Source organism: Rhineura floridana, chromosome 4 (genome assembly GCF_030035675.1).
Source record: "Rhineura floridana isolate rRhiFlo1 chromosome 4, rRhiFlo1.hap2, whole genome shotgun sequence".
NCBI lineage: Eukaryota > Metazoa > Chordata > Lepidosauria > Squamata > Rhineuridae > Rhineura > Rhineura floridana.
In genome coordinates, this window is record NC_084483.1 from 108,141,265 (window position 1) to 108,154,916 (window position 13,652).

General features: G+C 42.2%; 1 protein-coding gene across 2 annotated transcripts in view; it reads right to left on the reverse strand.

Annotated features, from left to right (window-relative positions):
• Nucleotides 1-13,278, reverse strand: part of TXLNB (taxilin beta) — a 47,610-nt gene extending 34,332 nt beyond the window's left edge. The window contains exons 1-2 of one of the 2 annotated variants that reach the window (XM_061624010.1): nt 12,921-13,278; nt 759-1,211 (exon numbers count right to left, since the gene is read on the reverse strand). In XM_061624010.1, the coding sequence (XP_061479994.1) occupies nt 759-1,197 (439 nt within the window). In that variant the 5' untranslated portion in view covers nt 1,198-1,211; nt 12,921-13,278. The remainder of the gene's footprint in view (nt 1-758; nt 1,212-12,920) is intronic. The other variant, XM_061624009.1, reaches the window with a different exon arrangement.
• Between the last annotated feature and the right edge of the window lie 374 nt (nt 13,279-13,652).

The window sequence follows — 13,652 nt, forward strand, 5'->3', positions numbered from 1 at the left end:
GCTCTGCAGGTGAGGGCCTCCTCCAAATACCATCTTATCAGGAGGTTCGTTCTGCGCAATATAGGAAACGGACCTTTAGTGTGGCGGCACCTACCCTGTGGAATTCCCTCCCCTTGAATATTAGGCAGGCGCCATCTCTGCTATCTTTTCGGCGCCTTTTGAAGACTTTCCTCTTCCGAGAAGCCTTTTAAGTTGAGACCTATCCCAGTCTAACATCTGTGTTAGAATTGCTTGTTAATATTTTTTTATAATGTTTCTAACCCTTTTTTAAAGATGTGTTTAAAGCTTTTTAAAAAAATGTTTTTAACGTTGTTTTGTTTTAATGTATGTTAAAATCTGTTTTATTGATGTTTTAAAGTGTTTTTAGTGCTTCTGTTTGCCGCCCTGGGCTCCTGCTGTAAGGAAGGGCGGGATATAAATCAAATAATAAATAAATAAATAAAAAGCTGCATTATATTATCACACACACACAAATACACAAGTCTGGGGTGTGATGTACAAGACTGAACCATCGATTAATTGTCATGTATTTCCATTATTGTGACACCCATTTGTTACCCAATATTTTTTTTTTAAAAAAAATTGACTAGCCAAAGGACGCACTGTTTTCAACAAAATCATACTTTCTTGCCAGTGACAAAAAGAATACTATTTGTATCAAACACTGAAATTCTACAGAGACCACCGTGGTGCCTTTCAGGCTATAGTCAATGAATTATATTAAGTGCTACATTCCTGCTCCGCAAGTAGCTACTTACCGAGACCCTTCAGGATTTTCTTTTCCAATTTTTGTTCTTTATGAATACTGGACTCCTTTGAACCAGAGGCATCTCCAGAAGCTGCCTGTTCTTTCTCAGCCTCATCATGGCCATCTTCATATTCTCCATCTTCATTATTACAGAATTCTCCTTTTTCAGATTTGTCTGTTGTTACTTTAACATTTCTCTCCTCCATGAGGCTGGCAGCTGACCCATAGGTCTTAATAATGTCCTCCAGCTGTCGGCTCAGCTCTTCAGATATATCACAGAGCTTCATTTCAGGAGGAGAATGCACTGCATTCTCTGGGGACAGAGGCCTTGGAGGTGATTTTTCACTTTGTTTCTCTAAGCCATTCCCAGTAGGTAGTGCTTCAGAGCTGTTTATGGGAGGCGATGGTTGCTGGTCAGGTTGATGATTTGCAGTTTGGTTATGCTCCATTCTTGGGATATTACCTGGCAGCAAACAAAGTTAAGTTTGAGACAAAGTTAGGTTTGATTCACACTGGTGATCAAGAATTGAGTGAAAACTGCCAGTGTAGGCTGCTGCAGATGATAGCTTATAGCAAATATAAACTTTAATATTAATTGGAGTCTCTTTTTTAACCTATGACCATATTTATTTATTTAGACCTTTCACATATCTTCTCTCTCCTGCTCTCCCCAGTTTTAAGATGCTGCAAGGTAGGATATAAAGCTTACTAAGACAGTGGTGCTGTAGTGCAGAAGAGGCAGCCAACATGTCTCCTCACGCCCAACTATATGAATGCAGGAAGCCAATAGTGGTGATTCCACAATATACATAGTCCTTGAGTAGAGACACACTCACTGTTCTGCAGTTTCAGTGTACCTCCATCTCTGTCTTCTGAAAACAGGGGCACACAATGCTAGTCAGACCCTGCCCCTTTTTTTACTGTACAACCTGTTGAGAGCAGCTTGAGTGCATTTCTTTAAAAATTCAGCTTCAAAAGATTTTGCAGCTGATCGCCAGATCAATCTGTTCCCCCTCCAGGTGTGGCCAATGGAAAAGCTTTGCTGACACATTCAGACAGTTCTGCCAGTCACTTTAGCCATTTGGAAAAGCTGGCAGTACTTCATTTGTCCCAGTCCATGGTGATTAATCAGAAATTTCTTGGCCAAAGTCTTCCTTTTAGCATCAGTAGATTTATCCAAACAAGATTCATTTGTTTACTATTTACATCACTTAGACTGAGCCTAATTCAAAGGCTTTCCAGAGGATTGTTTTGTTGTGCAAGGAATGAGAAGCTGAATAGGGAGCATAGAACAGTAGAGTAGAAGGGTCCTATAAGACCATCAAATCCAACCCCCTGCTCAATGCAGAAATCCACCTTAAAGCATACCCACAGAAAACCCAAGCATACCCAGGTTTTTTGCACCTAGAATTAATATTACAGGAAAATTGTTATTTCCCTAATCAACAGTTCACAGCATTATGTTGCTGGGAGGAAAAAAAGGTTTCACTTCCCTTCAACTAGCACATCCATTGTCCTGAAACACTAGCCCTCTTCAAGTATTCTCTCTCTCTCATGTGATGAGGTGGATGAGGACGCTAGCTCTGCCCCCTCGGTTGTACCAAGCCTGTCTCTGCTCTCTTCCACAGGTTGGAGGGCAAATGTCTGCAGCGCTGGGCCTGATGTACCCATGTAGGCTTTAGAAGCCTGAACATGGAAGATAGTGGGAAAACAGCATAGTGATGCAACAAAGAGAATGGAGCTAGTGTGCTTGCCCCTACTCTCCCTTGCAATACTAATCACATGAGGTAAAATTAGGGCTTTTGTATATGCTGCATGAGCATCAGAGGCAAAACATAATTTAGGATCCTAGTTTGAGCAGCGAAATCATGGTTTGCGCAAGCCATAGTTTGCCTCATTCACATACCATGGCAACCTATGGGCTGCTGAGAAACTGTGGTCACATCTACAACATACATTTTAAAATACACTGGGTTGTATTAAATGTAACAAAAATTCAAGGATTTTTCCTTGCATGGAAGAATGCTTCTCCCTCTCCTCCCCCCTTCACACCCCCTAAATCTGTTCTGCGGTTTTCCCCAAACCTCCAAAGCAGATTTGGGGACAACACGGGGGGAGGAGAAGAGGAAAGTCTAGTCACAATAGTTAAAGTTGTTCTGTTACCACAGGAGTTTAGAGTAATACTGCCCATTGCACCTCCCAAAGAATCCTGGCAAATATAGTTTCTTAAGGGTGCTGGGAATTACAGCTCTGTGATGGGCAAATTATGGTTTCAGGATTCTTTGGGGGAAGCCATGTGCTTTAAATGTATGGTGTGACTGTGTCCTGGAAGTCAGTTAGGATTGGGAAATGGCTGCATGCAAGAAGAGGAGAGAAGAAGAGGAGATCTGAGGCTCACCACTGCTCAATTACTTAACAGTAAACCATGGTTTATTTATTTATATGCCATTTTCCCCAGCATAACAGCCAGGGCCGGCACCAGGCATGCTGGGGCCCTTGGGTGCCAGCCTGCCCGGGCCCCAGCATCTGCATGCATGTCCCACCTACCTACCTTCTGCGATCCATGGCAGCGTCAGCTCCTGCCCTGCTGCAGATTGCACAGTGGGAGCTCAGAGACACCCCCCACTGTCACACAGGCCCACGATGCCCGCCTGCATGTCCCGCCTACCTCTACCTTGATGTTGATGTTGGTTGCGCTGCGGGCACATGCCTGCCATCAACCAAGATGACAGCTGAAGCTTCCCTAAAGGGCTGATGCCTCCACCGCCAACATGTGTAGCATGCGTGCTGCACATGTGCATCCCTGCCATCAACCAAGATGGCAGAAGGGGAATCAGCCCCTTAGGGAAACCTCGGCTGCCATCTTGGTTGGCAGAAGCGCTACCCACCCACCCATGCTAAGGAGGGGCCCTTGGCCAGGCCCCAACCTGGCCACCCTCTGGCACTAGCCCTGATTATACCTCACAGTAGCAGAAAAAAACATTATAGTAAAAAAAAAAAGTTTTGCACTACAGCCACTCAGAGACAGCCTTTTGCTCCTCCCAATACAAAGAACTACAAGAGAAATCTTATATAATTGTAACTATTATTATTTATTAAATTTATATCCCATGCTTCTTTCCAGAAGGAGCCCAGGGCAGCAAGCAAACACTAAAAGCACTCTAAAGCATCTTGAAAACAGACTTTAAAATATAATAAAATAAAACATATTTAAAAAAAAGCTTTTAAAACATCTTAAAAAGCAATTCCAACATAGACGCAGACTGGAATAAGGTCTCTACTTAAAAGGCTTATAATGCCACCAAGTATTGTAATAGGCATCTCACCAAAGTGTAAAGAAGAACAAGTGTGCTTGAAACTGGGATAAATGAGCAAACATCAGATTGTCATCAGCTCGCCTGCTTACCAAGGTGGTCCTAAACTGGTTGTCTAGATCAGTTTTGCTCTTCATCTCCAAATCCCTGCCGGTGGCCTCTTCTAGGAGAAAGTGAGAGCTCCATCGAACATATTTTGGTATCTTTATAATTTTTGGGCAAACATCAAGACATCTCTTTGATAGTGTCTGTAATTGAGGGCCAGTGTCACAACCCACCTCCCTAATTATTATGTGACATTTTACAGAACAGTTTAAAAGTTTAATTATTCATTATTTTTAAAACCTCATTAAAGGTTGAGTACTCTGTCCTAATAAAGTGTGAACACATGTAAGTAACCTTTAAAAAAACAATTGATGAACAGCGGCAAGGCTATGCTTCCTTCTCAGCAATGCTCTGCTTTCCCTTCTTCTTTTGGATTTACAAATAGTTCTTTGAGGAGGTTTGCTTCTCTTCTCCCATGCTTGTGTTCATGTTGCATATGAGCAAAAGAACTTGCCACGTACTAAGTCACACCACTGTTCTATCTAGCCCGAGTATGGGGAACTTGTGGTCATTCAGAAGCTGTTGGACCACAACTCCCATCACCTGTGACCATTGGCCATGTGGGGCAGGGGTAATGGTACCTCGAGTCCAACAGCTGTGGGGGACACAAATCCCCTGCCCTGATCTAGGTCAAGATTGTCTGTTCTGGCTGCCTATCTCTCTGTATCTGTCTCTGGGGCCAGTTTCAAATTTACCATTCTTGGGCAAGGCGATTGAGCGGGTGGTGGCAAAGCAATTGCAAGCGCACTTGGAGGAAGCAGATTATCTGGATCCATCTCAATCGGGCTTCAGGCCTGGACATGGAACTGAAACAGCCTTGGTCGCCTTGGTGGATGATATGAGGAGGGCGTGGGATAGGGGCGAATGCACCTTCCTTGTCCTCCTTGATCTCTCAGCGGCTTTTGATACCGTTGACCACGCTATCCTCTTGGACCGCCTGGAGAGGTTAGGCGTAGGGGGCACTGTATTGCAGTGGTTCCACTCCTTCCTTTCTAGTAGGTACCAAAGAGTAGCATTGGAGGAGGAGGTGTCGGATCCTTGGCCTCTCACTTGTGGGGTGCCACAGGGTTCCATCCTCTCTCCAATGCTGTTCAACATCTATATAAAGCCGCTGGGGGCAATCATCAGGAGTTTTGGGCTGCGGTGTCATCAATATGTGGATGACACACAGCTCTATCTCTCATTTAAATCTTCACCAAGGTTGGCTGTAGAAACCCTGTCCAAGTGCCTGAAGTCGGTGAGTGACTGGATGGGAAGGAATAAGCTGAAGCTGAATCCAGACAAAACCGAGGTACTATGTGTGGGAGACAAGGGAGGGCTAGGGGATATTGACCTGGTGCTCAATGGGGTACATTTGCCCCTGAAAGACCAGGTCCGCAGCCTGGGGGTCATTCTTGATTCCCAGCTGTCCATGGAGGCTCAGGTTTCGGCTGTGAGCCGGGCGGCGCTGTATCAACTCCATCTGATACGGAGGCTGCGCCCCTACCTTCCCAACCATCTGCTCCCACCAGTAGTACATGCCCTAGTCACCTCTCGCCTAGACTACTGTAATGCGCTCTACGTGGGATTACCATTGAAAACGGTCCGGAAGTTGCAACTGGTACAGAATGCAGCGGCTCATCTGATTAAAGGCAGCCACCAGCAGGATCACATCACCCCAGTGCTAAAAGAGTTGCACTGGTTACCGGTTGCTTACCGAGCCCAATTCAAGGTGTTGTTTTTGACCTTTAAATCCCTATATGGTTTCGAACCAGTCTATCTAAAGGAGCGCCTCCAGCATCGGCAGGGATGCCACTCAACAAGATCAGCCTCAGAGGACCTTCTCTCGATCCCACTGGTTAAAACAGCCAGACTGGTGAGGACCAGAGAGAGGGCCTTCTCAATAGTGGCCCCCACCCTGTGGAATTCTCTCCCAAATGATCTCCGCCATGCCCCTTCGATGATGAGCTTCCGCCGGACTTTAAAGACCTGGTTTTTCAGACAAGCCTTTGGATTGGGTTAAGTTTTTATTGTCGGTTTTTATATTCTTATATTTTAATATTGTAATGTGTAACGTATTTTACTTGTACGTCGCCCAGAGTGGCTGGATAACCAGCCAGATGGGCGACTAATAAATATAATATAATAATAATAATAATGGTGTTGCAGCCATGCTAGCAGAAATCATTGGGCTGGGATGGCCAAGACTGAGGCTGGGATGGTCTGTATGCAAATCAGGGAGCCAAGAGCACTTCCTGTCCAGCATTTCTACATACACACCCCACTCCCATTCAAAACTGTGGGAGTTCTTTTTGTTTCATAAAAGTAGTCAGCACATTAGTCCTCTGCAGCCAGCAGTCCTTTGGCAGCAAGCACATGTCCTTCTATTTTGTGGATAATATATACTGTGCTAAGGGCATTGTGTATTCACATATTTTTCTGTTAATGCTAGACATGTTTCCCTCTCCCCCACTGACTAATATTTTTCCAGTAGTCTAGTTTAAGCAGTCACTCTGTTATAAAGTGACGACATGTATGTTGAAGTAATAGTCCCACTATATTCTGCATTGGTCAGGCCTCTTCTGGAATACTGCGTTCAGTTCTGGGCACCTCATTTTAAGAAAGATATAGACAAGTTAGAGCGGGTTCAGAAGAGGGCGACAAGGATGATAGCCGGTATGGAGAACAAGTCTTATGAGGAAAGGTTGAAGGAACTTGGCATGTTCAGTCTGGTGAAGAGAAGGCTGAGGGGCGACATGATTGCACTCTTTAAATACCTGAAGGGCTGTCACATAGAGGAGGGTACAGATTTGTTCTCTGCTGCCCCAGAGGGTAGGACTAGGTCTAATGGTTTTAAGTTGTAGGAGCGTAAATTCAGATTGGACATTAGAAGGAACTTCTTGACAGTAAGGGCAGTTTGGCAATGGAACCGACTGCCTAGGGAGGTGGTGGGATCCCCTTCGCTGGATGTCTTCAAGCAGAGGCTGGACAGCTATCTGCGGGAGATGCTCTAGCTGTGGATTTCCTGCTGTGAGCAGGGGGTTGGATTCGATGGCCTACAAGGCCCCTTCCAACTCTATGATTCTATGTTATTTCGGCTGATTAGCTTCATGTTCATCTTGCCAACACAGTCTGTGTCTGTGTTGGAATTGCTTTTTAATATGTTTTCAAACCTTTTTTTAAAGTGTTTTTAACCTTTTTTTAAAATGTTTTTAACCTTTTTTTAAAGATGTTTTGAACACTTTTTTAGAAAAATGTTTTTAAGATGTTTTGTTTTAAAGTATTTTAAAGTCTGTTTTTATGATGTTTTAAAGTGTTTTTAGTGCTTTTTTTTGCTGCCCTGGGCTCCTGCTGTGAGGAAGGGTGGGACATAAATCAAATAATAAATAAATAAACTATACAACCAAAAACTGTAACTTGGAAGAGCTTGCAGCCATTTAAGAAAAGTTAATGAAGAACATCCAGTACATTTTTGAGATAGGTTGCAGATATAAAGTGATGACAAGTCATGCAAAGACTCTGATATGCAACTCTCAAGCAAAGAAACATGCATCATCATCATCCCATCTTAGATGAGTAACATCCAATTCAACCTATCTCCTGGGATGATGAGAACTTCAAGGCATATGAGAAAATAGCATCTGATGAAGTGGATTTTAATCCAGAAGAGTTTAAGCCATAAATTGCCACACAACTCTTGCTTGGTATTGTTTTAACAGACTAAAATGGCTATCCCTCTGAAAATTATTACAAGATCAGGGAATCAAAAGTGAGAGGGAGACTATAATGCCTTTCAGATATGTAACAACAACTAAATAAGCCAAGGAGTTAAGGAAAATTGCAATGTATAGGCATAGTTTTCCAAGAGGTAGTAAATCCAAGTCCAGATGGCAGGAAGGAATTAATGTGGCCTAGAAAAAGTAGAGTAGATATTAGGGATGTGATCCATTGGCCGGTACCAGTTGGAAAGCATTCTGATGACCTAATAGGCTGGCATCAATTAGAGTTTGTTTGGTGTCTGCTGCTTTTACTGATCTGTGTTCTTTTTTGCTTTGAAAAAGTATTGATATAATATTGATATTTTTAAAGGAAATATTGATATTTTAAAAGTGATTATCAATATTTTTTCATTCTTACAATCTATGTTTTAGAGGTGGATTTTTTTAAAGTTTGTTTTCAAAATAGCTCACTACATTAAAATCCAATCCACAGCAATTAAGAATAAGCTAATTAATGGAAAATTCAGTACCAAATCTGGACTGAGCATAATTCTAGCACATTCCTAGTAGACACGGGAGAAGGATTCTAGCCTAGTTCCCTGACATTAGTTTTCTCTATATGTATTTGAAGATATGAGAGAGATGAGAGGAATAGAAATAGAAAACAGAAGGAAGCCACGCTGCTCAGTCTTTGGTGTCATGGGCCTCACAGAGAACTCCTGGCAAAGTGAGCAAAAGGAGGAAGAGGAGGACTGGGATCCTGGGGAGGTCTCTGGGCTGCACAGGGATGGGGCTGAAACTGGAGAAAACTTCAGTAGTCTAGTCAGTGACAGCTCCACCCCCAAGCCGCCAATGGCTACTGAAGAGACAGGTCCAGCCTACAAGCCTCTTCCCACCCCGTCTCCGAGTCAGTCAGCCTTCCCAAGCCATCCCCAGCTCCACCTCCAGAGGGGAAGGAACAGGCGGTGAGATTGGAGGAGAGGACTAGGGAAGAACTGGCGGATGTATCTCCTCCCCCATCACCAAGGATGCATCAGTGGTTGCAGAGGTGCAACAGTCTGAGGTCATTCCCCTGCCAGTGCGATGAAGCAACTGCTTGCTTGCCCAGTTCCGATCTGAGAGACAGTTCCTGAACAAGTTGTGAGCCCGCCCCGACTGTATTTAAGTGGTCCCAGGGGTGTATTGGGTTGCTGTGACAATGTCTTCACTTGAGTAACCATGCTTTGTAATCTTTTGTAATGTCGCAGAGCCCTGTGTTACCCATAAGCTGATCTATGAACCGCTGTAGTGTTAAATTGCGCATTAAACATAATGGAGAAAACATCAGTGATTCTGAGTCTGATTCCAACAGGATAGGCCAGGACATTAAGTGTCTCAGTCTAGACTTCCAAAGCTCTCTGGAGAAAGATGAACAACATATACATTAGTTATACTGCATGAAGTCAGAGTGGGACCGACATTTAGCAATCTTCTTGCTCTTCCTTCATCTTTAATTTGGAAACTCTTCAGAGCAGTCATAATGTTAGAAAATTTGGTGATTCCCAAGAACAAGGAAAGCAGGATAGCAACCTGCTGTACAAAATACCAGCCTGCTATACAAAATAGGATAGATGGATAGATATGCACACAAAATATGCTTGCTTTAGGTAAAAGGAGTATGAGTGATCTTCACGAACAACTGGAAGTGTATCTGCATGGAAGCTCAATGCTCAGGAAATAAATAAATAATAAATTACAATAAAGACAAACCTGTTCATGTCATTCTTAATGCATTAAAAACTGACATTTGGCCACAACCATTTATTGTTGCTATGCTCAATAAACGTTTCCCATCTTACCGGAAAGTTTTTATGCCTTTATTGTTGTTCTCTAAATGGAAGATCATGAGTTAGCTTAGCTATCAAGAGTTCCCAAAGCTTCTTCAACCATTCTTTAATAAACGGTGTATTAGCCAGTGTCCATGTTCTGGCAAAAAAATATTCTTGCTGCAGGTAACATTTAGGAAGCTTATACTTTATGTTCTGGCATGGCCAAAATTTCCACATAGCTTAATAAAAAGAACTGGACGAAGAGGATTTCATCTCCTAAGATTGTTTTAATTTGTTCTTTAATTTTTCTCCAGTACTTTTTTGTTATATTACATTCTCACCACATGTTAAAGAAATATCCTTTTTTGGCACTTCTGACATGTGGTAAGGTAATTTCTTTTGTTTTTGTATCTGAACTGGGGTAATGAATCATGATCTCAAAACAATTTCCCCTTATTCCTGCATTTAAAGAGAATTTATGGGCCTTTTTTTAAAGATTATCCTAGATATTTAATAGTATTTTTTCTCTGATATTTTGAGCATATTTTATCATGTAATCTATTACTTGCTCTGGTTAAGAACATAAGAAAAGCCTGCTGGATTGGGCCAATGGCTCATCTAGCCCAGCATCCTGTTCTCACAGTGGCCAACCACTTGCCCATGGAAAGGTTGCAAGCAGGACCTGAGTGCAAAGAACACTCTTAAGCAAGGGATTTTTTTTCTTGCTATCATTTTTTTTTAGACTGCAAAATTAGTTTAAATTCTTGTTTGTTGGTTTGATCTAGATTCTATCCTGGTACACAAGATCTAACTTGAAAGTACTGAAATCAAAGGGGTTTATTCCCAGTAATTTACCCTGAAGTTCTGTATAAGAATTCACAAATTCTTAGTAGCCAGTAGTTATATTTCTTTTTATTTGACCCAATATAACTCTAAAGATGAGAGCTATGGGTTCAATAATCTTTTATACGATCTCAGTTTTTTTAGCAGATGTAATAGTAAAAACTGTTTTTGACCTTCAGTGGTTATTTGTCTTCAATAAACAGAGGGCATCATCAAGAAATTAATCTTAGCAAATCATAGAGATTGTGATTGGAAGGAGAGATTGGACCCAACATACTGTAGAGCAACCTTCCCCAATCTGCTATCTTCTCACTATTGTTGGACCACAATTCCCATCGTTCCCAATTACTGGCAATGCCATCTTGGTCTGGTGGAACATGTAGCTCAAAACATCTGCAAGGCATCAGGATGGGGAAGGCTACTCTATGGTATGGTGGTAGGAGTAAAAGACAAGCCACCCTATGCTACAACAGATACAAATTCCAAACAGCCTTCGAGGGCATCTCTATGGAGAATGCATATGCTGTTATTTAGTCTCCAGATCAATGTCAGATTCTAGGGTTGAAGCTAAAAGGCTTCAGCCTCCTTACTAAGTGGTGGGCCCCATATATGGCCAAATACAAAAATAAAAATAAAAAAGATGATATTTCAAAGACAATAGACTGCAGATCTGTAACCCACACCAGTCATGAACGTAATCTCCCAATCTGCCACATGACCTGCTGACCATGTCAGCTTTTGAGGCAGAAAGGAAACTGAACTATTTTAAGAATGCACACACTCCACACATTTAAAGCACATTACTTCCTCCAAGGAATCCTGGGAACTGTAGTTTAGCCCTCACAGAGCCATAATTCCCAGCATCCTTAAGTTCCCAAGATGTTTGGGGTGGGGAGAAGTCATGTGTTTTAAATGTGTATAGCAGAGCCATGCCATGTACTACTTTGATCTATACACCCACAATTCACTCTCTCACCACAGCCCGGTAGAATATCCCATATACTGATGGGGAAATAATTGCTGATATAGTGGGAACCCCTGTGCTATTGGTCCACATTTGACCTATACAGGAGGCTATAGCTGAGGTTTGTTTACCGCTAAAAACATAGCAGCTATTTAAAACATTCCTTCCTGAGAGTGTTATTGTTAAAGATCAGAACTACAGTTTTCTCCCTTTCTAAGAGCAACATAATACTGTAACCTTCCTTCTGTTATCAATTCATTATATTTGGTACTCATGTTAAGGCAGCTTTTGAATAACTGATGGACCAGAAAGGCAAGCTGCCTTAAAAATGTGTTTTGAGCCTTCCTCTTTATTGCACGGTTGAATGTCAAAAAATGCCACTTTCCCTGTCACAAAGATCCCCCCCTTTCAGTAGAAGAGTTCAAGAGTTTGCAGGACTTGCCTATTTTTAGGTCGCAGCTACTCCCCACCCTTGAATCCAATAGAAAGACACACAGCACCTGCTCTGAAGTCATAGATTATTTTAAGCCCATCTAAAAAAGGATGACACGGATTACCCTTGATACTGCCTTTATTCTCAATATTCACTCCACTAAACAAATAAAACATTCCACCATGCCAGCTCACCATATGAATATTTCACAGGCATGTTTACTTGGAAACAAATCCCACTGTGCTCAATGTCACTTACTGCCTGTGTAAACAGGCATAGGGTTATACTCTCAGTCACTCAGTGCGGATTGTTAAAGCATAAGCGTTACAGTATCCCCCCATACTATTGCTTGTTCTCAAAAGGAAACAAACATGTCAAATGTCCTGTGCTGCCGATTAGCCTGTATACAGAATTACAGATGAGCTATTTTTGTAACTCTTTAACTGCTGTAGTTCATTTCAAACAATGTCAAAACAGGCCTCAGAAAGGCACTCTTTTACAATTAATTCAAGAATATGCATAGTGCCAGAATTACAAAATAGTCTCCATTAAAAAAAACACCATTCTTGAAACATGCGTAGGGACTCTGGTTTGCACTTAAATCTTAACTAAAGTTATATGTTTTTTGCAAAAGCACTATAACCTTTTCATACCAAGTAAGAACAGTCTTAGCTCTACTTCTCCTTTAAATTCTCTTCCTCCAAACACATCAATTTCACATTGGTCTCTTAATGGAAGTTCTAAGCAAGACTATTTAATTTTACAGCACAATCCTACACGTGTCTACTCAACAGTAAGACCCACTCAATTCAGTAGGGCTTCTTCCCAAGTAAACACATATAGCATTATAGCTTTAGTCTTTCTCCTATAATCATATAGTCAAATTGTTTGAAGTTTATAGCATGAACCAAATAGCACCAACATAATTTTTAGATTTAAGCTTCCACAGTGGCCTCCAAACCATGCCACCAGATATCCACAGCAAGAAAAGACTTTGCCACACTTACCTGGGGGAGAAAAAGTAGCAGAGGAAAAGAAAATGGTTGAAGGAGCTCCAAAAGAAGGACAGAAAGAATCAACAGCAAGCGGACACTTGTCCTCCCTTCCTGCCAGAGGGAGTAGATGACACAGCAGGCAAGAATACACCTCTCCAGAGTTTGAATGCAAGTCCAACTGCAAAATGGAACAGGCCTGTTGGCTCTTTAACAGCTGTGTGGAACTATGAAGGAATTTTAGCAGGTGCACTTTGCTATACAGGCAGAGAAAAGCTGCAGTTGTCTTCTGGGCAACCAAGGGAGAAGAGCCTTGTCCTCGGTATCTGGCTGTTATTTCCCTGTAATGCTATCTCCAAGAGGCAAGGAGAATGCAGTGCTATTCACAGATTAGGGGGCATCCTGGGCAGTGGCATTCCGCCCTCTCCCCATGAGATTTATTTACAGTCTTGGGGCAAGTTGCTTATTTGCATGTAGCTGCATGTAGTAAGAAGCAATTTTGAGCAAAGAAGCAAGGAGGAGAAGGGATGTTTAATGCTGGTGGGGTTGGGTTTTTTATCTATTGCAAATTGCCTCTCCCTCACTGGATGTCATAAATGTGTGTATGTTTGCAAATACGTATCTGGACCCCCATAGTGTGTGTGGGGCAGTCTAGGAAAGTGATGTAAAGTGAAAAAGTAACCAGTGCGAAAAGGGTTTGGAATCCCGTTCCCCAACTTCCCCAAGATCATCCCCAGTATAAGGCAT